The 24,089-nt window shown below is 44.9% G+C and overlaps 1 protein-coding gene across 1 annotated transcript in view; it reads left to right on the forward strand.

The window, feature by feature from the left end:
• LOC103209211 (SV2 related protein) overlaps nucleotides 1–24,089 on the forward strand; it is a 106,027-nt gene that overhangs the window by 21,551 nt on the left and 60,387 nt on the right. The window contains exons 2-5 of the mRNA XM_007955001.1: nucleotides 653–848; nucleotides 21,223–21,383; nucleotides 22,740–22,825; nucleotides 23,931–24,029. Coding sequence (XP_007953192.1) covers nucleotides 653–848; nucleotides 21,223–21,383; nucleotides 22,740–22,825; nucleotides 23,931–24,029 — 542 coding nt within the window. The remainder of the gene's footprint in view (nucleotides 1–652; nucleotides 849–21,222; nucleotides 21,384–22,739; nucleotides 22,826–23,930; nucleotides 24,030–24,089) is intronic.

Genomic DNA, 24,089 nt, shown 5'->3' on the forward strand with positions numbered 1-24,089 from the left:
TCTTTGGAAGGAAGGTTGGGCAATCTACTTCCATAGTGATACCGCCTTAGAAACCCAAGGAGGGGTCGCTATGAGTCAGATCTGACTCCACAGCAGTGCATTTTGTTGTTGTAACCTTCATAGAGTTTCTGTTCTAAAGGAGGTCTGACATTCCAATAGGAGGAGGCCTAGGGGGCAGCCACTGAACTGTGGAGAGGACCCTGAAGGCAGGGACTTTTTTGTAAGAGTCTTTGATTCCTCAGGGCTGTAGAAATTACTCAATAATGTTTGTTGAGTGAAAGAATGAATGAACGAATGACCTTCAGACTTTCTCATATAGACCATGATGACAATGATGTGTCTAACTTGTTCTCTGTTGTACGCTCAGTTGCTCAATAAACAGTAGTTTGATGCATAAATACCTTTAAAATCTTTAGCATTCTCTCTATTTGCTATAGCAGCCTGGGTTTCAAGAATATTATGCTGCAAACAACATTAATGAAAACAAACATTTAGAGAGGCATCGTGAACCCAAGGGTCTTCATTGGTACCTCGACAGTCATTTCATAGGCTAGTGTGCCCCACAGGCACCCCTGTAAGACACCACCAGGCACAGAGAGCCTATAAATTCTTTTAACCAGAAGGGCTCTCCCCACCCCCTCTCTCCGCGCAGCTGGCTTTGCCTTCCGCCGCCTCCTCTCCGCCCACTCTCGCCGCGGTCTCCTGGCGGCGGCGGCTTTGTCTCGTGGGCTGGTCCCGGGCAGGCTCCCTCCCCCGAACAGCTGCCGCCTGAGGGAGGAAGCGGCGCGGGAGCTGTCCATTATCCCGGTGCTGAAAACTCGAGGCTCGTCATCCACCACCACCACCATGTAAGGGCCATGAAAAGGGCTCGTCCTGGCGCAGCGCGGACATGGAGGAGGACTTGTTCCAGCTAAGGCAGCTGCCGTGAGTATCATGGGGGCGAATGAAAGGCAGACAGGCTTTTTTTTTTTTTTTTAATGAAAACCCCCTTGTGTGTGCGTGTGTGTGGGGGGTGCATCTCTGCGTGGCTTCTTGAATTTAAAGGGAACTGTCTCAGAGGAGGGAATTAGGCCTGCAGGAGACAAGCCATTTTCCTACCCCAACAGCCCCAGCCTATATGTATCTCTGACTCAGTTTAATTTTTCAGATCTATCAGGAGCTTATGGGGAGCCATGGTATGATGCTTTCCCTGTTAACTGCTCTCCATCCTAAAGGAATCTTGAGGTCGGGGCTTTAAGGAAGCATTAGCTGCTGTTTTGAAATGTGGACTGAATCGATGAGCCCACGCAATGACACCAGTCCTTTCCAGCCCTTCTCCTATGCTGTGAAATTCCTAATTTTTCTGCAAGGTCTTTTGGGAGGGAATGATACTGATGTTGCAAACTGGTTTCTGAAAAGCTGGGATTCCTTCCTAGAGGAGAGGCTTGGACAAAGTCCTGTTGTTTATGAAGTGTGTGTGAATGAGAGGGCTGTGTACCGTGGCTGGGACCTCTTGCCTTCTTCTGAATGAAAGGTTTTTGTAACAGCTAGCTAGAGTGAGAGTTGCCTTCAAAGGCTGTCATCGGGGACATCAGGAATACACCGCTTTGAGGATGGGGATTTTAAAGGGATACCAAAATTGCTCTGGAAATCGTGGAGGAATACAACCAAGCAATGGAAAAGACAGGGACCTTGTAGAGGGTTTTCTTACATATTTTTCCTACCACCAGCAGATGGTGATTCATTAAACAAATTCCAAGAGTATGCGATGGGGCATTAAAAAGAACATTTCTGGGGATTTTTGTTTTTAGAAGCACTAGCCATTTGGATGATACAACTAGACTTCACTTGGGTTTGTTGGGAAGGAGATATTATTTATTGCTTAGCATGGGTGTATTTTCTTAAAGAAATATTTTTCCTAAGCCACTGAGGAATTCTCCCAAGTGACTTTTAATGTGACTAGTATAGGTCTTTGAGGCTCTGAGTACTGATGGGGGCTCTACTGTTTACTTCTCATTGTAAGTTAATTTTAATTTTTACATTTTACATAATTAAAATTTTAAATTTAGGCTCGTGTTCATTGATTCCCAAATAACATACTGTATTATGTAACACAGTATTATTTCACACATGCTAAAGGATACTTGATTATCAATCTAGAGATGGATACATGAGAACCTAAAATGTAAATGAGTGTAAATCTCTCAAGGAAAACCTACCACTTTCATGGAAAGGAAATACCATGCTCCAAAATAAACTTATCACTCCCAAATGAAAAATAATTCAGAAACTGAAATATGAAAACTGGTACCCAGAATAGTAATACAGTGCATGTGGGAACTTTAGTTTAACTGGGATGAATTTTCAAATAATGTCAGAGCATATGAACTTTGTAAATTATGCAAAGATTCACATATATTTAATCTACTGGTGCATAGACATGGCACTGTTACAACAAGTTCTTCCTTAATTAAAAAAAAAGGGAAAAATAGGAAGAGGTTTTTACTTATTTAAATGTTTTAATGAATTTAGGTTTTAATCATAAAAAACAATATATGCATGTGACAAAGTTCAAGGAGAAGTGCAGAAATAAAAAGTAAATCTCCTTCCCAATTCCAAGTTCCATTCCTTGGAGTTAAGTTTCTTAATTATTTTTCCTGTTGTTTTATATACATAAATGTATATATATAATACCTATTGCCCACTGCCGTCAAGTCAATTCTGACTCATAGTGACCCTATAGGACAGAGTAGACCCACCCCAGAGGGTTTCTAAGGCTACAATCTTTGTGGAAGCAGACTGCCATGGAGCAGCTGGTAAGTTTGACCTGCCAACTTTTTGGTTAGCCACTGAGCAGCTAATGACCCTGCAACCACGGCTCCAAATACTACCTATTAACCCACTGCCATCGAGTTGATTCTGATTGTTGTTGTTATGTGCCATCGAGTCGGACCTGACTCATAGTGACCCCTCCTTGGGTTTCTGAGGCAGTATCACTATGGAAGTAGATTGCCCAACCTTCCTTCCGAGGAGTAGCTGGTGGGTTTGAACCTCTAGCCTTCTGGTTAGCAGTCAGGTGCCTTAGGCACTATGCTACCAGAGCTCGTGATTCTGATTAGGAAGGCCAAATTGTGTACTGGTTAACAGCACTGGTTCTTGAGTCAGACAGACTTGGTTTCCAGTATTGACTCTCTCACTTCCTGGCTGTGTGACTTTAAGCAAGTGATTTAACCTCTCTGAGACTCAATTCCCCTACCCATAAAATGGGGATCTTAATAGTCCTTGATTCATAGAGTTATTGTGCAAATTAAATGAGATAATGCATGCTAAAAGCCTGGCAGGCAGAAGACGCTAAGCACATATTAGTTATTATCATTATTACATCTGAACAATGACTTACAAAAAATTACTCTAGACTCTCAGAAAGCGTAATCCGCAAAATCCCAAACTACATTTGAATGCAGTCAAAATTAGCCCTGAAAGGCATTGACTTCGATGTTTAAAAAAGAGTAAAACCAAGAGGAACAGTCACCTGAATCTGAGTGGGTTACAAATCACTACTTGGGTGTTTTTAAGCCACACCCTGAGCATATTACGTATGATAGCAGTCAGCAGATTTCCTGAGACCAATATGTGTGGTTAAAAAAAAAATTCAGAGAACCTTGCAGGGGGCTGGCAAGAGTGGCCTTTGGAAGAAGCACAGTCCTCTGGGAGGCCAAGTGTTAACAGATTATAAGCCACTAAGTAGTTTACAGAGTTGAGGGAGGGGGAGGGAGAGGAAGGCACCTAAAGAAAACAGTCCTTCCTTGGGTGTGGGGCACCTTCACACCGCTTTGAGATGGCTCATCTGACACCACAAACAACCCCTGCATTTCACCTGCTGTCCACTCAGGGACAGTACCACGTAGGGGAGATCAGGAGGATGAGATTTTACATTCAGTTCTGTCTCATTGTGTGACCTTGGGCAAGTCAGACTTTTCTGGGTCTCTCCTTTCTAGGATGATATCTCGAAAGCAAGGGCTGCAGACTTCATTCATTCATTTATTCATTTAATGATTTACTTGGACACCATCCTAGATGCAAGAGATTCTGCAACTAAATACCACAGATATGGTCCATGCCATTGAAGAGTTCAGAGTCTAGAGCTGTAAGGTCCAATATGGTAGCCACTAGCCACATGTGGCTATTTCAATTTAAACCTAAGTTACTCCAGATGATACAAAACTTAAAAATCTGCTCTTCTGTTGCATTAACTGTCTCAAGTGATCAACAGCTACAGGTGGCTAGTGTTGGCCATATTGGACAGCCCAGGCCTAGAACACTTCTCACTGTGGGACGTTCTCTTGGATAGCACTGGTCTCATAGGAGAGGCAGATGCTGGATACATAATTGGGCAAATACTTATGACAATTATCTTCAAGGGTATAAAGGAGAAGTACAGGGTGTAATGAGACCAGTTCTGCATGGGAGGGAAGATCAGCGAAGACTTCCTTAAGGAAATGGCATTTGAGTAGAGCTCCCAGAAGTGTCTAGGAGTCATCCAGGAAGAGACACAATGAGGACCATTCCAGGCACAGGGAACCCTGTGGGTAAAAGCTCTGAATGGGAAACAGCTTGGTGTGTCTCAAAATCAAGTCAACCAACCAACTAGATGCCATTGAATCTATTCCGACTTAATAGTGACTCCAAGTGTCACAGAGAACTGTACCCCATAGAGTTTTCGAGGCTGTTAGCTTTCAGAAGCAGATTTCCAGGCCTTTCTTCTGAGATGCCTCTGGGTGGATCCGAACTTCCAACCTCTGGGTTAGTAGTCAAGCACTTAGCCTTTTGCACCACTCATGTTGTTGTTGTTGTTATGTGCCGTTGAGTCGGCCCCGACTCATAGCGACCCCTCCTTGGGTTTCCGAGGCAGTATCACTACGGAAGTAGGATTGCCCAACCTTCCTTCCGAGGAGTGGCTGGTGGGTTTGAACCGCCAGCCGTCTGGTTAGCACCACTCATAGACTCCTCAAAATCCAGCCAGTGAAGCAGAATGAACAAATGGCTCAGGAAGGCTGTAAAGGGTGGCAGGGGATAGACCATGGAGGACCTTGTGACAAGGGGTTGGGACTTCATCCTGTGTTTTCTCAATCCACTCTCTCTCCTTTCCTACAAATCCTACTTTCCAAAATTGAGTTTAAGCTCATCACCTCAGTGAATCTTCCTGGCCTTTATCAGTTGTTGTCGTCGAGTCATGTCTGATTCATAGTGATCCTATACATAGCAGAATGAAACACTGCTTCTGCACCAGCTGCATGATCCTAGCTATACTTGAGCCCATTGTCGTAGCCACTATGTCAACCCATCTTGTTGAGGGCCTTCCCCTTTTATGTCGACCCTCCACCTTACCAAGCATAACATCCTTCTCCAGGGAATGGTCCCTTCTGAAAACATGACCAAAGTAGGTGAGACAAAGTCTGGCGATTCTCACTTCCAAGGAGCATTTCAGCTGCACTTCCTCCAGTACAAATCTGTTAGTTCTTTTAGAAGTCCATGGTACTTTCCATATTCTTTGCCAGCACCACAACTCAAAAGCATCAATTCTTTGTTCTTTATTCGTTGTCCAGCTCTCACATGCATACGAGGCAATTGAAAATATCATGGCTTGTGTCAGGTGCACCTTAGTCCATAAGGAGACATCCTTGCTCCTCAGCACTTCAAAGAGGTCCCTTGTAGCCAACTTGCCCAGTGCTATACGTCGTCTAATGTCCTGACGGCTGCTTCCATTAGTGTCGATTGTAGAATCTTTATCAGTAGCAAGGGTAAAAGTATGTGCTCTGAGTTCAACAGATCTGGATTAGAACCCTGATTGTGGGAGTGCTTGGGCCAGTGACTTTATTTTCCCAAGGCTCGGTGCTCATCTGTACAATGGGGTTAATGGTAGTGTCCTCGTGATAGGATTCTTGGAAGATCAGGGAGATAATTCTTGGCAAGTTCTCAGTGTAGTTCTTCGATCTGGAGACAGACCCAATTAATGACACTGATTCCCTTATTCCCCAACTTGTTCTGTAGCAAAGCACCTGGAAGTCATTGTTCCCTTTGCAGAAGACTAAGAAAATGTCTAACTTGGTGTGAAAGCCCATGTCCAAACTCCAACCCCTGATTTTTCTTCCACCATACTCCTCTCTCAGCTTCACCCATCTCAGTTGATGGCGACTCCACCCACCATGTTGTTCAGGCCATAAACTGGAGTCAGTTTTGACTCCTCTTGCTCACATTTTACTTCCAATCCATCAGCAAATCCTATTGCCCTTGCTGTTAAGCTACATCCAGATGCCAACCTCTTCTTTCCACCTCTATTGCTACTTCCCTCCCTCTGGGTTCAAGCCCCCATCATCTCTTACCTGCATTGTTTGAAATGGTCCCCTTGTTCATTTGGTCTCCCTGCTTCCTGCTCCCTACAATCCATTCTCAACACAACAGCCAGAGGGAGTCTTTATAAGTCATATCACTTCCCTCCTCTGTTCAAAACCCTCCATGGCTGCCATCTTACTGGGAGAGAAGCCAAGTCTTGGCAATGGCCCCACAGGATCTGAGACTCTGTTTCTTATCTAATCTTATTTCCTCCATTCTCCTCATCATTCATGCTGCTCCAGCCACACTGGCCTCCTTGCTATTCTTTAAGTACACCAGGCAGAACCCTGGAAAGGTCTTCTCCAAGCTATCTGCTTCATCTTGGTCAAGTCTCAAACACATACCTTCACACCAAAGTCTATGCTGATCACCTTCTTTAAAGATGCAGTCCTCTGCCCCAACCCTCCAGCACCATATTCTACTTTTTCTTCTTCATCATGTCATTTAGGACCTTCTTAAGGAGCTGTAGTGGAGTAATGGATAAGGTATTTGGCTGCTAACCAGAAGGTCAGTTGTTCAAATCCACCAGCCACTCCATGGAAGGAAGATGGTACCGTCTACTTCTGTAAAGATTGACAGCCTCGGAAACCCAAAGTAGGTTGCTGTGAGTTGGAATCAGCTTGATGGCAGTGAGTTGGTTTTTGTTTGTTGGTTTAGCACCTTCTAACATACTGTATGATTCACTTACTTAGTGGCTGTCTTCACTCACTAGAATGAAAGCTGCATGAGGGCAGGGATCTAAAGTATCCCAAGTAGGCAAGATGTTGCCTGGCATGCCATGTTGTTATTGTTAGCTTCTGAGTCAACTCCGACTCATAGCAACCCTATGTGTGTCCAGGTAGAACTTTACTTCCTTAGGTTTTCAGTGACTTATTTTTTTTGGAAGTAGATCACCACACCCTTCCTCCAAGGTACCTCTGGATGGATTTGAACCTCCAATCTTTTGGTTAGCAGCTGAATTCTTGAGCTGTTAGCACCACCCTGGAATTCCTAGCACACCACAGATTTAATAAAAAATCAGATTCCATTATAAACCAGCGTACGCAGCTAAAGGATTAAAAAGAAAAACTGTGTAAGTGAAAAATATAAAATGCAGAAAATCTGTCCACCTGCTTAATTGTTTTTCTCTGACAGTTGGAACTACCATTATTAAGTCTAAGCCACTGAACAGCTCATCTACCTGGAAAAATCAGGCATGGCCTCATTTCATTACATTGATCTCTGTGCTTCCTACACTCCTTGAATTTTCAGGAGGGTTGGGAGAATGGCAGTTTTACTTACTGATTGTGTGGCTGTTTTTTTTTTTTTTTTTTTCCCCCTCCCAACAAGAAAAGCACTAAATTTTAATAGCAAAGACATTTATTACCCAGAGAATCAGGAAACAGTTTGCTTTAAATGCTACGTCTTTAGGGGACAGGACACTTGTATGCAACTAAAATCAAAGACCTAACATTTTTTTTTTATCCCAGTTAAGTTAAGCAGCTGTCGAGTTAACTCTGACTCATACCGACCCCTCCTGGGTTTCCAAGGTGGTATCTCTACAGAAGTAGATTGCCCCCATCTTCCTTCTGAGGAGTGCCTGGTGGGTTTGAAGTGCTAGCTGTCTGGTTAGCAGTCAAATGCCTTAGGCACTATGCCGCCACAGCTCCCTCTTTATTTTATACCTATTATGCCATGAATTCAGGAGCCCTGGTGGCACAGTGGTTAAGCACTTGGCTGCTAACTGAAAGGTTGGCAGTTCGAACCCACCAGCTGCTCTGCTTGAGAAAGATGTGGCAGTCTATTCTGTGAAGGTTACAGCCTTGGAAAAATCCCATGGGGCAATTCTAGTCTGTCCTGTAGGGTCATTATGAGTGGGGTTGACTGGATGGCAGTGGGTGTCTTTGGTTATGCCATGAATTCAGAAGGAATAGGTTCCAGTGGCTCAGGCTCTTTTCATTGGTTCTCATAAAGCATGCTGGGGCTTCAGTGAAACCCAGGTACCTTCCTCTTGGCTTCCTTCTTTTCCTGATCACTTTCCTTCACGTGTTTCAGGATGCTGTCTCTGAGAGTGCTTAATATGCTCACTACACCCCTGAAATCTCTTGACAAGAATCTTGCCCTTAACTTGTTTGCTCATAACAATGCCAACAGCATGCTGGGTAATATCATGGACTCTTCCAGTTTTGGCCCTAGTTCTGCCTGTGGGGCATTTTTTGAACAGTGCCCATTCTCTTGATTGCCTATGATATCACCTTTCTTGTAGATTCACATGTATGTGGCCAAAGGAATAACTGTGTTTTTTAAAGGGCCTAAAAACACAGAGGAGCTCTGGTGGCATAGTGCCTGAGGCATTTGACTGCTACCCAAAAAGTTAGCAGTTCAAACCCACCAGCCACTCCATGGAAGGAAGACTGGGCAATCTACTTCCATAAAGATTTACCTCGTCAGAAACCCAAAGAAGGTTGCCATGAGTCAGAATCAACTTGATGGCAGTGAGTTTGGGTTTTTCTGTTTGTTTGTTTTGGTTAGAGCCGGTGCCACTCCTCTTTCCCTTTGTGTTCGTCATTTTGATGAATTACTGCAAGATGGCAGTTCTGACCAAATCGCATGGCTGTTGTTCTTGGGTGGGTCCCATGTGAACTCTTTGAGCCCATGTTAGCCTCGGTAAGGGATTTGTTTTTGAATTCTAGAGGAGGAGCTGAGGTTCTGTGTACTCTAAATCAGGAGATATCTATGTGGAGACCCAAGACCAGAGTGAGATTTCATACTGGCTTCTAACCCCCTGAGACCCAGTGGGGCAGATGGGAGACCCCTGGCCAAGGAGGAGAGATGAAGGTTCATTATCATCCACTTCAGGCACTCAGGTAATTGTAATAGCCTGAGGAGTCTCAGAGTTAGCCCACCAAAGCCTTTTGAAGCCTAAAAGTCACTCATACCCCTTCCATTTAGCTTCTCATCCAAGGACTGTGTATTTCAATGACTTAAGGGACTAGTCTGGGAGCTCTGGTAGCATAGTGGCTAAGGCACTTGACTGTTAACCAGAAGGCTGGCGGTTCAAACCCACCAGCCACTCCTTGGAAGGAAGATGGGGCAATCTACTTCTGTAGTGATACTGCCTCGGAAACCCAAGGAGGGGTCGCTATGAGTCAGGTCCAACTCGACGGCACATAACAACAACAACAACAACAAGGGACTAGTCTAGAGGCCAAGGAAAGGAAGTCTCCTTGTAAAGTGGCCATTCCTTAGGCAGCGTTAAGGGTCCAGAGGAGGGTTGTTCTGGGGCTGTAGACACACTCTGCCCAGGGCTGTCTAAAGGTATTTTGCAGATGTGCATATGAATCATTGTGGGATGCTAGGCAACTGGTTTAACTTCCTGAGACATAAGGGGTTGCCTGGGTCACCTGTAAGGACATTCTCAGCTCTAATGGCTGGTGATTTTAAGCTCTCTCAATGGGTGTGGCTGGGACTGTCTGCACTATGGTGATTGTTGTTGTTGTTGTTATGTGCCATCGAGTCAAATCTGACTCATAGCGACCCCTCCTTGGGTTTCCGAGGCAGTATCACTACGGAAGTAGGATTGCCCAACCTTCCTTCCGAGGAGTGGCTGGTGGGTTTGAACCACCAGCCCTCTGGTTAGCAGGCAAGTGTCTTATCCACTATGCTACCAGAGCCTGATGTAATTATTAGTAGCATTCCTTAAACTCTCTAGAAGGAACTCTGGTGACAATGGTTAAAGCATTCCATTGCAAAGCAAAATGCCCACCAGCCACTCTGTGGGAGAAAGATGAGACATTTTGCTCTCACAAAGATTTACAGCCTTGGAAATCCTGTGGGGGCAGCTCTGCTCTGTCCTATAGGTTGGAGGTAACTTGATGGCAGTGGGATGGGTTTGGTTTAACTCTCTAAGCCAGAGTTGTTCAACCTCAACAGTATTGATGTTTTGGATTAGATAAACAGCTCTGGTAGCGTAGTGCCTAAGGCACTTGACTGCTAACCAGAAGGCTGGTGATTCAAACCCACCAGCCACTCCTTGGAAGGAAGATGGGGCAATCTACTTCCGTAGTGATATTGCCTTGGAAACCCAAGGAGGGGTCACTATAAGTCGGTTCTGACTCAACAGCACACAACAACAACAACACAACAGTAGTAATTTATCTAATGATACATTAGATTATTAGTATTAGTGGTGAGGGGCTGCTCGGTGCATTGTAGGATGCTTAGCAGCACCCCTGGCCTTATCCACTAGACATCAATCACACATACTTCCACCCCGCAGTTGTGATGATCAAAAATGTCTCCACACATTGCCTGAGGGGCAGAATCACCCTGGGATGAGAAGTACTGCTCTGCCATATTCTATTTCAGACAGTTAATTATTTGGTCAACTATTTATAGAGGGTCTTCAGATCTATCTGTAAACCTCGCTGCTCTGACCTTAGTCATGTTGGGATCCCAATACATGTTCTCTCAGCATTGGATGTATCTTCCATGATCTTCAATGTACCTCTGATAAGGACAATAGGAGGTCCTTGGGTGGCACAAATGGGAAGGTTGGCAATTCAAGCTCACCCAAATGCACCTTGCAAGAAAGTCCTGGCAATCTGCTTCCATACAGATTTCAACCAGGAAAACCCTCTGGCCCAGTTCTACTCTGTAACACATTGTGTTGCCATGAGTTGGAAATGACTCACCGGCAATGGTTTGGGTTTTGTTTGTTTGTTTGTTTGGATGACTATAAACTCCCTGACAAGAATTCAGACACATAGTAGGTCTTCCCTGCATGCTTGTTGAATGAATATATGACTGAATAAATGACAAAGACAATCTACTTGGATAGCTATAGCATAGCCCCTCTCTCTGTTTCCTCAGAGAGTTGCCCTCCTCCCTCCGCTGAGGCTATATCAGAGAATGGAATGTGGCTATTTACACTGGCAGACATGGGTTCAAGCCCTAACTTTCCTGCTAACTTGGTAGGTAACCTTGAGCATGTGTTCATTTTTTTTTTTCCTCTCTCTAGATCTCAGTTTCCTCATCTGTAAAGTGAGGATAGCAATGGTACCACCTCATAGGGCATACAGACTCCTTGACATGGTGCTCATGCAGTGCTTAACAAACCTACCAGCACATGTTGTTGTTAGGTACCACGGAGTCAGTTCCAATTCATAGTGACCCCAAGTACAACAGAACGAAACATTGCCCAGTCTATGCCATCCTCACAACCATTACCATGCTTGAACCCTACCAGTGCATGCAAAAGACTCAGTGAATGTAGCAAAAAGAGTGAGGGGGTGACATCATCTGATCTCCTCTAACTTCATGAGGGAAGGTAGAATCATCAGCAGCAGCAACAGCCCAAGACTGATTCCTATGGGACGGAGGTCAGACATGCCACCACCTTCCAATTTTTTCTACCAGTTCTGACACCAACCTTCCCTCCCACATCACTCACGGCTTCCCTGCTGGGTTTGATAGTTCGTTGCAATGGCCACACAGATCTCACAAACAATATGGAGTTTATTAGGGATTAGGGGGTTTATTAGGGAAAGAATAGGTTATAATTCAGGTTCAGAAACAACTCAGGGTACAGTTCTTCAATCAGGACAACCTCTTCTTAGCCATGCCCTAGGCACAGGCCCTTTGGCCTCTGGCCCTACTTGCTCTTTTTAGCTCTGCTGATAGGCTGAGAGAGGCATACCAGTCAGCTGGCAAGCCTCCTGCCCAAAGGCACTCAGTTTCTCACTCCATGGACCAGGAAGCCTGCTGTCTGTCTTGTGCTGGTCTCTCGATTCTGCTCCCTCTGCTGCTACCATTGCTCTTCCCCTTCTTCTCTCCATCTCTCACCACCTCAGCTAAGTGTGAAACTTCTCTGTCTCCTGGGTCAAGGAGATTCAGCACAGGGATCTCAGGTCCAAAGGAGGTGCTCCACTCCTGGCTCTTCTTTCTTGATGGTAGTGAGATCCTCCCTTTTTGCCTTTGGGATGACTCATTTTAAGGCTAGTGGGATGGCAAAACTGACCAATCCTTATGTTAGGGTTCCATATACCTTATTTACATGGCCCTACCCACACAAGGGTGCCATGTACTTATTTATATTATTAACAAGCTATCTAATCCCATTGGTGGGCCACAAACACCTTCTATTTGCATCTATCCCATCCAGTCATCTGGTGGGAGTCCCAAAGACCATGGCTAGAAAGGCCATATTAAGTAATTCACTGGACCACAAATGTTAACTATTATTTATTGTTGTATTATATATTATTATTTATCCAGAATACAAGCTAGTGATTCACTGTTCAAGCAATAAATTCACTATTATCCAGGTTGACAAGAGTGGCAGGAAAATACAAATAAACAAAGTCTAAAACTCAAAACACCAAACTCACTGCCATCAGTCAATACTGACTTGTAGCGACCCCATTTGGGTTTCCTAGGTGGTAAATCTTTATGGAAGTAGATTGTCCCATCTTCCTTCTGAAGAGTGGCTGGTGGGTTTGAACCTCCAACCTTCTGGTTAGCAGTCAAATGCCTTAGGCACTATGCCCCCAGAGCGCCTCTATGGTGTACTAAATTTCCAATAATTAGGGACGTCTAGACATTCAGGAAAGACCAATCACTAGAAAAGATACCATGTTTGATAAAGTGCAAGGTCAACAAAGATGAAGAAACCCCTCAATGAGATTGTTGTGGTCAGGTGCCATGGAGTCGGCTCTGACTCATAGCAACCCCATGTACAACAGAACGAAACACTGCCCGGTCCTTTGCCAGCCCACAATCTTTGCTATACCTGAGCCCATTTTTGCAGCCAGTGTGTCAATCCATGTCTTTGAAGGACTTCTCCTTCTTTGTTGACCCTCCACTTTACCAAGCATGATATCCTTCTCCAGGGAATGCTCCCTTCTGACAATATGACCAAAGTAGGTGAGCCGAAGTCTGGCCATTTTCGCTTCCAAGGAGCATTCTGGCTGCACTTTGTCCAGGACAGATTTGTTTGTTCTTTGGTAGTTCATGGTACTTTCAGTGTTCTTTGCCAACACCACATTCAAAAGCAGCAACTCTTCTTCAGTCTTCCTTGTTCATTGTACAGCTCTCAGATGCATATGAGGCAGTTGAAAATACCATGGCTTGGGTTAGGTGCCAATGAGTCAGATTGACACAGTAGCCACAAGTGGGCTCAGACATATCAAAGATCATGGAGGTGGCACAGGACTGGGTACCGTCCGGTTCTGTTCTTCAGAAGTTCATCATAAGCTGGAGCTGACTTGTGGCAACCAACAATGAACAAAACAGACATTTGGAAATAAAAGGACCTCAAAAGTCATCACATCCAACCCCTCATACCCTATATCCTAAATCAGGGCAAGAGGGCTGCAAATGGCTTTCAAACTTCTAGGACTATCATCAACACCTTATTAAAATGTGACTTCCTGGGCCCTACTCCACAGAGATTCAAAAGCATTAGGTGTGGAGGGAGGCCCAGGAATCTACATCTTAACCAGTTCCCTAGGGAGTGTTCTTGGCTCCATTTAGAGATGCCTGAGATGACTGGTTAAAGACCATTGGGTTTGGAGCTACTCGCTTCTGGGTCCCAGTACACTAAATACTATCTAACACAGTCACTCAATAAAAGCTTGTTGAAAGACAGGATGGTGGTGCCAGATGCTGCAAGATATTCTATGTTGACTTCTCTAATCTCCATGGCAACCCTGTAAGAACTATTCCATCTCCATTTTATGGGGGAGGAAACTGAAGTTCAGAGAGGTGAAATAACCTACCCAAGGTCACATAGCTACCAAATGACAGAGAAGGGATTCAAACCCAGGTTCATTGGCTTCCCAGACCTGGGCTCTCTTCTTCTTAATGGCTGATTACCACTCAATTTGTGGAGAGTCTAAAATCTACCCGGCGATAACTGTAGTTAGGTTTAAGTTTCCTTTTCAGTCTGATAGATTCATGAACACAGGGGATGAAAGCCCAGAAGCACAGATGAAAAGCGAGAAAAAACTTCCTTTTCTGGAAGACCCCAATAAAGTCACAGGCTCTATATTAAGGTACTGAAGGGAATTACATGGTGGCAAACAAGGTCTGTAAGTTGACAGTTATTTCCACAAGTTCTTCTTCTTTTTTCTGATAGCAAAATTATGTAAAATAAATGTTCTCTGCTATTTTGGTAAATTATGTGCTGTACATCCACAACAAATGCCAAGAAATCGTGAGCCAGCCTGCTTCCATGCTCTCAGAGTTAACATAGGCCACTGTTATTTTTTCTTCTTTCATATTGAATTTTTTCCCCTCGGGAAATCTTGGCTCATTTGGTTGATAAATACTTTTAGGAACCTGACGAATTTAAAACCTAGTCTGGCTTTCTGAGTACAATTTAATGTCACAGGTCTGTTTCAAAGCAAGTTTTAATAGCTAAAGGCGCCCCAGCCCTAGTGATTGCTAAGGAAGAAACGTGAACTGACCATGGTTGAAAATTGCAGGCAGCTAAGCCATCGTCTCCAAGTCTCATTCACAAAGGTCAAGGTAGAGAGGTGAACTGGAGGAGGCTGGCATCAAAAGGAAAAATGTCCCTGGATGGCACTAGCAGTTTGTGTTCACCTGGTAACCAAAAGGTTGGGGGTTCAAACCCAACCAGCGGCAGCACAGATCTGCTTCCATAAAGATTACAGCCCAGGAACCCTATGGAGTAGTTCTACCCTCTTACACATGGGGTCACTATGAGCTGGAATTGACTCAACAGCAATGGGTTTATCGGTTCAGAGTCATAAGGCAGCTGATATTTACCAAATGCCTGTTGTTGTTGTTGTTATATGCCGTCGAGTCGGCCCCGACTCATAGCGACCCCTCCTTGGGTTTCTGAGGCAGTATCACTATGGAAGTAGGATTGCCCAACCTTCCTTCTGAAGAGTGGCCCGTGGGTTTGAACCGCCAGCCGTCTGGTTAGCAGGCAAGTGTCTTAGCCACTATGCTACCAGAGCTCCCTACCAAATGCCTACAACTGGCCTATTCATTAAGTTCAGTAAATCCTCACGTTGATCCTGCAAGTCTGTTATCTCCATTTCAGACGAAAATGTCTGTAACATGTTTAGCAGCCACCTGATAAACAAGAGCTGCCTAGTTAGTCACTATGGTTACTTATGAAGGGCCCTGGTGATGCACTGGTTTAGCACTCAGCTAACCAAAAGGCCAATGGTTTGTACCTATCAACTGCTCCATGGGAGAAAGATGAGTTAGTCTGCTTCTGTAAACATTCATAGCCTAGGAAACCCTATGGGGCAATTCTATTCTGTCCTGTAGGGTCAATATGAGTTGGAATTGACTCAATGGCAATGGGTAGAGGTATGGTTCTTGACATTTATTATAAGAGTACTAGATGCCAGGTTAAAAATTTCAGACATCACAGAAGGGTCCAAAATGAAAAATAAAAAAAAAGAAAAACTTCAGGAGTCCCCATTGCCATCCAGTCTTCCTCGCTCAGATCAACCAGCCTTCGGCTTCTTACGGACCCTTCCAGCAACGTTTACGATTGTACACGCACAGACAGTCTAGAGCAGCACACAGATCGCCTGGTACCTGGTTAAAATGCAGATGTTGATGCAGATGGTCTGGGTCAGGGCGTGAGATTCTGCATTTCTTGCAAGCTCCTAGGGGATGCTGGGACTCCTGGTCCAGGACCAGTCTTAGGGATTTGAGTAGCAAGGGCTTAGATCACAGGAACCAGATTATAACACATTTAATAATAAACCTCTTACGCTGAGCAAAATAAACAAAAACTCACTGCCATCGCATTGATTCCTATACATAGCAACTTCTGTTGGGTTTCCAAGGCTGTAAATCTTTATGGAAGCAGACTGCCTCATCTTTCTTCACTAGAGCAGCTGGTGGGTTTGAACCACCAACATTTTGGTTAGGAGCCAAATGCCTTAACCACTACACCATTAGAACTCCTCAAGCAAAATAAATCAGACACAAAAGGACAAATGCGGCATGATTCCACTTGTGTGAAATACTTAGAACAGTAGTGCATAGAGACAAAAGTATGTTAGTGATTACCAGGGGCTGGGAGGAGGGAGGAATGAGGAGCTATTGCCAAAAGGGTACTGAGTTTCTGTTGATGGTGATGAAAAACATTTGAAAATGGAGAGTGGTGATGGTTGCACGACTTGATCAATGTAATTAATGTAACTGAGTTACACTGGTTAAAATGACAACATTTTTATAAATATATTTTACTGCAATTAAAAAAAAAAATGGACCTCCCTTTCCCTATTGGCCCTCACAGATCAACATCTTTTCTATTTTTTAAAACATTTCATTAGATGGATGTGCCATGATCTATTTAGTCATTCCCCTCCTGGTCTCTGGATGATAGTTTGTTTCTAAGATTTTTATTATTATAAGCAAAGCTGCAGACAGCATGCTAGCGAGTCCCACTGGGTTTCCAAAGCTGTAAATCTTTATGAAAGTAGATTGCCTCATCTTCTTCTCACAGAGCAGCTGATGGGTTTGAACTGCTGACCTTCTGGTTAGCAGCCAAATGCCTTACCCACCAAGCCACCAGAACATGCTAACACCAGAAGACAATAAAGCAGAGGAGGAGATAGGAATGAGGACTCTGAAGTTAGATGGCTTTTGCCAAAACCACTTCCTGTGTGAGAAAGGGAAATTCTCAGCTCCTCTGTGCTTCAGTTTCCACATCTATGAAATGGGGATAGTGGTGAACCCCATTCTGACTCATGGTGACATCATGTGTTACAGAGTAGAACTGCTCCATTGGGTTTTCTTGGCTGTAATGTTTACAGAATCAGATTGCCAGAACTTTCTACCACAGTGCTGCTGGTGGGTTCAGACTGCCAACCATTAGGTTACTGGTGGGGCTCAAACTGTTGGCACCACCCAGAAACCTGGGGGTTAGTCACAGTGAAGATAACATAAAAGAATCCAGACAAAGCACTATGCACCAGACCCGGTACATGGGGTAATACAAGCTAGTAATCCAACCAAACCAAAAACCAAACCCACTGTCGTCTGGTCAATTCAGATTCATAGCAATCCCTGTAGGGTTTCCAAGACTGTAAATCCTTATGGAAGCAGACTGCCTTGTCTTTCTCCTGCAGAGCAGCTAGTGGGTTTGAACTGCCAACCTTTTGATTAGTAGACTAATGCCTTAACCACAGCACCACCAGAGCTCCTTAGTAATCCACAGACATCGTTATCAGTAAACCGTTGCCTCCTTGGGTCTATCCCCAAGATGAATTCCTAGCAGAGAAGTTCTGGGAGGAGGAACATGGCTTTTATAATTTTCAAAGTTATCACAAATTACCTTCCAAAAAGGTCGCAGTGGTGGCTACTAGTCACAGAAGGAAGTAGGGAGCCCTGGACGGTCCTTGAGGGGAGGATGCAGACTCAAGGGTATCAGGCCCCGTGGCCATTTCCTTCTGTGATGTGATCCTCGGGGTCAAGGGCAAGTCATTGACCTTCCCTTCATCCCTGAAAATGAATCAGTAATGCATCTAAATACCCATTTCCTTCCTTTGCCTAATAATTATGTTTCCATCTTCCAGGAATACCTTGGGGGACAGATTTGGGGGCTACTTCTCAGGGCCAGGGAGCCCACCTTATTTGTGGTTCTCTCCCTGGATACCATTTCACACCACCCTTTACTCAGAGGGTTCCAGAATGGACATGTCATCTTCCTGGGGAGCCATCCCCATCCCTTAGCCCACTCCCTTCTGTCACTGCACCAGTTCATTTTATTCACACCATTTCTCATAATGTACAAAATAGCTCTATCCATATCTATATCTGTAAAACCCAGTTGCCATTGAGCCAACCCTGACTCACGGCGACCCCTTGTGTGTCCAAGTAGAACTGTTTTCCACAGGGTTTTCTACTCAAATAACATAAAATTGACCATTTTAACCATTTTAAAAGTGTACAGTTCAGTGGCATTTTGTCCATTCACAATGTTGTGCAGCCACTGCCTCTGTCTAGATGTAAAGCATTTTCATCCCCAAAGGAAACTCCGGGCCCGCCAGCAATCGTTCCTCATTCCTCTCTTGCCCTAACCCCTGGCAACCGCTAATCTGCTTTCTGTCTCTCTGGATTTACCTATTCTAGATATTCTGTATAAATGGAATCATAAAGTAGGGGCCCTTTTTTGGGGGGCTGGCTTTTCCCTCAGCAGAATGCAGGTAGTATGTAACAGTAGTTTCAGAATTGACTCCACAGCACACACCACCAATAACAAGGAGCCTGGTGGGCAACAGTTAAGCTGCTAACCAAAAGGTTGGAGGTTCAAACCCACCCAGTGGTTCCACTGGAGAAAGACCTGGTGATCTGGTTCTGAAAAGACTGAAGCCAAGAAAACGCTGTGGGGGCAGTTCTACACAGCCACGTGGGTCGCTGTGAGTCAAAACCAGACTCGATGGCACCTAGCAACAACAACATACTGTTAATACGATGCTGAAGAGGGTTGGGCAGAGCTTCACGACTAAGATAGACCAGGAAGAATGGCCTGGCAATCTACTTCTGAAAATCAACCAATGAAAACCTGATGGATCACAAAGGTCCAGTCTGCAACCATTCATAGGGACAGAGCAGGACCAGGCAGCCTTTTGCTCAGTTGCGGTAGGTGGAGGGTGACTACCTCAGCTGACAACAGAGCCTGCTCAGACCAACTGTGGAGAGCCTACCCATTGTTAGTATTCAGGAATTTTGCAAACCTGTTATTTAACGTTTCATAGCTTGAAATTGGCCACGTGGGAGTATTTAACCCACGATACTGGCAAACGCTATAAATCAGCATGCTTTTTATTATGTTTTTTTTTGTTTTGTTTTGTTTTTTGAGGGCTGTTTTACAGGCCCACATGACTGGCTTTAGAACACCTGCATAATCTCCATCAGCATCGCCCCCAAAATACCCCAGATAAATACCCCTGATTAAAAATGGAGTCCTTGCTGGGAGAGTGCAGCTTCAAAGCAATGCTCATCCCACCTTCTAGCCAGACTTCCGGCCTAAGGCAGGCTGTATCCACGCCTGTGTTCCCAAATGACCCCTGCCCCCCTTGCTGCAAGAGGTGCCCAGCTCCAGACCTCGGGGACATTTGTCTCTTTGAGTCCTGTATCAGGGATTTTGGGTAAGGAGGGTGAGCTCTGGTCACCAGAGGGGTGTGTGTGGGGGGGAGCTCCTGGGCCATGTGCTGCAGCCTGGTTGCTTCAGGCTCCAGGGCCAGGTGGAGAAGCTGGGGGTGGGGTGGGCACGGCAGCAGATTCATTTCCCTGATTCTGTGCACTACAGCAGTGGCTCTCAAATTGTGGTCCCCAGATCAGCAACCTCAGCAGCCCTTGGGCACTTGTTAGAAATGTAGATTTGCCCCCAGCCAAGACCTTCTGACTGACTGAGACACTCAGGGGTGGGGCCTGACCATCTGTGCAGCCCTCTCCCTGACTTCCAGAACCTCTGCCCTGAAGAGTTGTCAGCCAGGCTGGGATTGAGCTGTGACTTTCGACTCTTGCTTTAGAACTCACCTTTGCCTGCTGTTTGGCAAGCCTGTCCACATGGAGCAGCTTGGTTCAGGCCTCTGGCTTGTTCCCTAGACACACGTGAGTGCTTGGAAGAGGCACTGATGGCCAGAAATTAGGGCCAAGGGCTCTATCTCCTACCGAAGAGATCCAGGGTTGAGCCTCAGCTTCTTCAAGCTGTGTCATCTGGGCGAGAGTCTGAACTTCTGTGAGCATGCTGCCTCGTCTTTAAAGTAAGATAATAACTGTGCCTAATTCACAGTTAGCACAGTTAGCGTAGTTAACCTGCTTGGTTGCTAACAGAAAGGTTGGAGGTTCGAGTCTACCCAGAGATGCCTTGGAAAAAAGGCCTGACAGTCTTCTTCTAAAAAATCAGCCATAGAAAACCCTCTGGAGCACAGTTCTAGAGGGATGTGGGCCCAAGATGGCCAGAGAATCTAATTTTTCAGGAGAAATCAAGCACCTGGCATTTTATATGAATTCTCCCGATTTTTAAAATTTTGGCATCCAGTTTAAATTTAAAACTAATACTGTGTGGGCAATTGTTGGTGGACTTAAGTTAATCCTTAGGTGACCAAATTATTACCTCTGTTATGTACAGACAGGTGAGTCCATGGGTGGTGCAAAGGGTTTGTTCTTGACTGGTAATCTAGAAGTTGGTGGTTCAAATGCACTCAAGAGTACTGCAGAAGAAAGGCCTGGTGATCTTCTTCCATAAAGATTACAACCAAGAAAACAAAACCTTATGGAACAGATCTACTCTGTAACATACGGAGTCACCTTGAGTCAGAATCAACTTGATGGCAAGGGGTTTTGTTTCTCATTTATATACAAACAGATGTTCTAAATTCTGAAACACATCTGCTTCTAAACAGTATTCAGATCTAGAACAAAGATAATTTCGTTCATATTACCTACCATGAGAGTTCTGGTGGTATAGTGCCTAAGGCACTTGGTTGCTAACCAGAAGGCTGGCAGTTCAAATCCACCAGCTACTCCTCAGAAGGAAGGTTGGGCAATCTACTTCCATAGTGATATTCCCTCGGAAACCCAAGGAGGGGTCGCTATGAGTCGGGTCTGAATCCATGGCACATAACAACAACAACAACCATGTGAATGGAACCCATAGGAGTTGTCCAGTGCCCAACCTGTTCAACTGTACATGGAAGCCCTTCAACAGAATTGTGAAGTTGTCTCTCCCTCCCCCTAACAGAAATGCCACCTCTACTCCTTCAACTCCATGAAAAAAAGCCTTTCACCTGTCTTGGGCACAAGACTTGAGCCGCAAGGCCATTAAGGGGGAGTTCTCGCCATCCTGACCAGAGTGTCTCTTTCTTCCAGAGTGGTGAAATTCCGTCGCACGGGCGAGAGCGCAAGGTCAGAGGATGACACGGCTTCTGGAGAGCATGAGGTCCAGATTGAAGGAGTCCGCACGGGCCTAGAGGCCGTGGAGCTGGACGATGGGGCGGCTGTGCCCAAGGAGTTTGCCAATCCCACAGATGGTGAGGGCACCCTGCAGTTGGGGCATCAGCCCAGGTGGCAATCAGGGTCTCTGAGGTGCCAGGGTTGCCTCCCAGGTGGCAGTTTCAGGAGGGTCTGGTGAAGGGACAGGAGGAGGGCCCAGAGGGCCCAGGGACAACACTGGACATGTAGACTGGGCCCACATGGCTTACTTCAGCAGACAGTTACATCACAATCCCTACCAGTCAGTATCATTGCATGATACTTGGTTGAGGATGGCAGCAACAATGCTGAAGATGATGACAAAGATGATGATGATGATGATGATGATGATGATGATAGGTATGGTTATCAAGATGATGGCAATAGTGATGATGATATTGATGGTGATGTTGATGGTAATGATGATATGATGATGATAGTGATGGTGATGGTGGTGTTAATGGTGATGGGGAGAATAATGATGATGGTGATGAGAATGATGGAGATGATAGTGATGATGATGGTGATGAGGATGATGGGGATGATGATGATGATAATGAGATGCTGCCAATAGTGGTGGTGGTATTAATGGTGATGGGGAGAATAATGATGATGTGGATGATAGTGATGATGGAGATGATAGTGATGATGATGGTGATGAAGATGATGGGGATGATGATGGTAATAATGAGATGCTGCCGATAGTGGTGGTGGTATTAATGTTGATGGGGAGAATAACGATGATGTGGATGATAGTGATGATGGAGATGATAGTGATGATGATGGTGATGAAGATGATGGTGATAATGGTGATGATGATGATGGTGGTGATGATGGTGATGATGACAATGCTGATGGACAGAGGAGTCCCTGGGTGGCAGAAACAGTTAAGGCTGGCCATTCAAATATACCCAGAGGCACCTCAGAAGAAAGACCTATCAGTCTGCTTCTGAACAGTATCAGCCACGAAATAACCCTGTGGAGTGTGGTTCTACTCTGAGACAAACAGGGTCACCATGGGTCAGAACCATGACTTGATGGCAACTGGTATATATACATTCCCAAAATTTTGTTGTATACTTTATTTTGTTTTAAAAAATCAGTTAACAATATATAGTGTGCATCTTTCCACGTCTGCATGTTCTTTTTAACAGTTGGTCACATTTCATCACATGGATGTATAAGTAACCTATTTGACCAATCCCTATTGATAGATATTTGGAGTTTTCCAGTTTCCCCTATTGTAAACAATATTGCAGTGAACTTCACACTTGCTGTCATATTTTTCTAGGATAAGTTCTAGAAGCAACATTTGCTGTCTTTAATTAGCTTGTTTGGGGACCACTCCAGACACTCCCATACTAGGGCAACTTCAGGGTGCACTGACTCCTTCCCTTTCCCTTTCTCCTTCCCAGATACTTTCATGGTGGAAGATGCGGTGGAAGCCATTGGGTTTGGGAAATTTCAATGGAAGCTGTCTGTCCTCACCGGCTTGGCTTGGGCAAGTATTTCAGGGGTGCAGGGGCAGTGACCTCACATTCAATCTCCAAGGAGCCCTCATGGTGCTTAACTGGGTTTTTGTGGTATATAAGGAAGGACACAGTCCCCTCCAAACTGGGCTTTTGCTTGAATTTCAACTGAGTTTGAGTGACAGTCATGATAATGGATATCTGAGCTTGGGTGGAGTTGGGTGTGGTTGGCCATTGCCTCCAAGGAGGAGTTGAAGCTTCTGTCTAATTAAGTGCTTCCCAACCCTTTGGGGCTCAAGGGTATTACGATGTTCTGATGGCAGCTGTTGAGCCTCCCTGGAAAAATGGTCACAGATAAAAATTTGTCTTCAGCTTCAAGGGACTCATAATCCCTTATTAAAGTCCCCAATCCAGCTATGACAAATAACGTTTAGACCTTTAATGATACAAAGAATATTGATTTTTGTGAATGGATGTTAGATGGTGCTCTAACTATATATTTCTCCTAATGGATTGCCGGTTTTCCCACATCATTTCCTCACTAATTGGAAAAGCTACCTTTACTGTACACTTCATTCCCATAGCTGCTTCTGGATTGGGTCTGCTTCTGGACTCTCAGTTCTGTCCCATTGTCTGCCTGTCTAGGTCTGCATTGGTATCACAGTATAATCACTGGGGCTTTCCAGTATGTTTTAAATGGTTACTCTTGTTAAACATGCTGATAATTCTACATGAACAATGATCTGTAAACCAAACTAGTCTTGGAGGGAGTTAAAGAGAAGAGATCCTTTTATCTCTACCTCTATTACAATGTTTCCCTCAGATTGTAGAAGTCTTCCCACTTCATTTAGGGAGTGCATTTTGGTATACATTTATAAATATTTTTTTAAAAAAATGCATGAAATAAGAATGTTAAAAGTCTATTTGTTGATTCCTACATGGTACCACACTGTTTTAGTTCTTAGAGCTTTTTAGTATGTTTTGATGTGTGGTAGGGCACTCAGCAGATGGCAGAAGAGGGGATTTCCTATATTCTCTGGGGTCACGGACTTGACGAGCGGCCAGCCCACCCCTCAGAGGACTGCATCTTCCTCCCTCAGCCTTCCTGGCCTCACAGTGCTTCCTTCCTCCCTGCAGATGGCCGATGCTATGGAGATGATGATTCTGAGCATCCTTGCTCCACAGCTGCATTGCGAGTGGCAGCTGCCCAGCTGGCAGGTTGCCTTGCTGACCTCGGTAGGAAGCCCAGAGGCTCTTCCCTTTGTGTTCAGTTCTTGGCCCTTGGGGTGTCCTGTG

The sequence above is a fragment of the Orycteropus afer genome, unplaced genomic scaffold, assembly GCF_000298275.1.
Source record: "Orycteropus afer afer isolate SDZICR_OR568_19922 unplaced genomic scaffold, OryAfe1.0 scaffold00487, whole genome shotgun sequence".
Lineage (NCBI taxonomy): Eukaryota > Metazoa > Chordata > Mammalia > Tubulidentata > Orycteropodidae > Orycteropus > Orycteropus afer.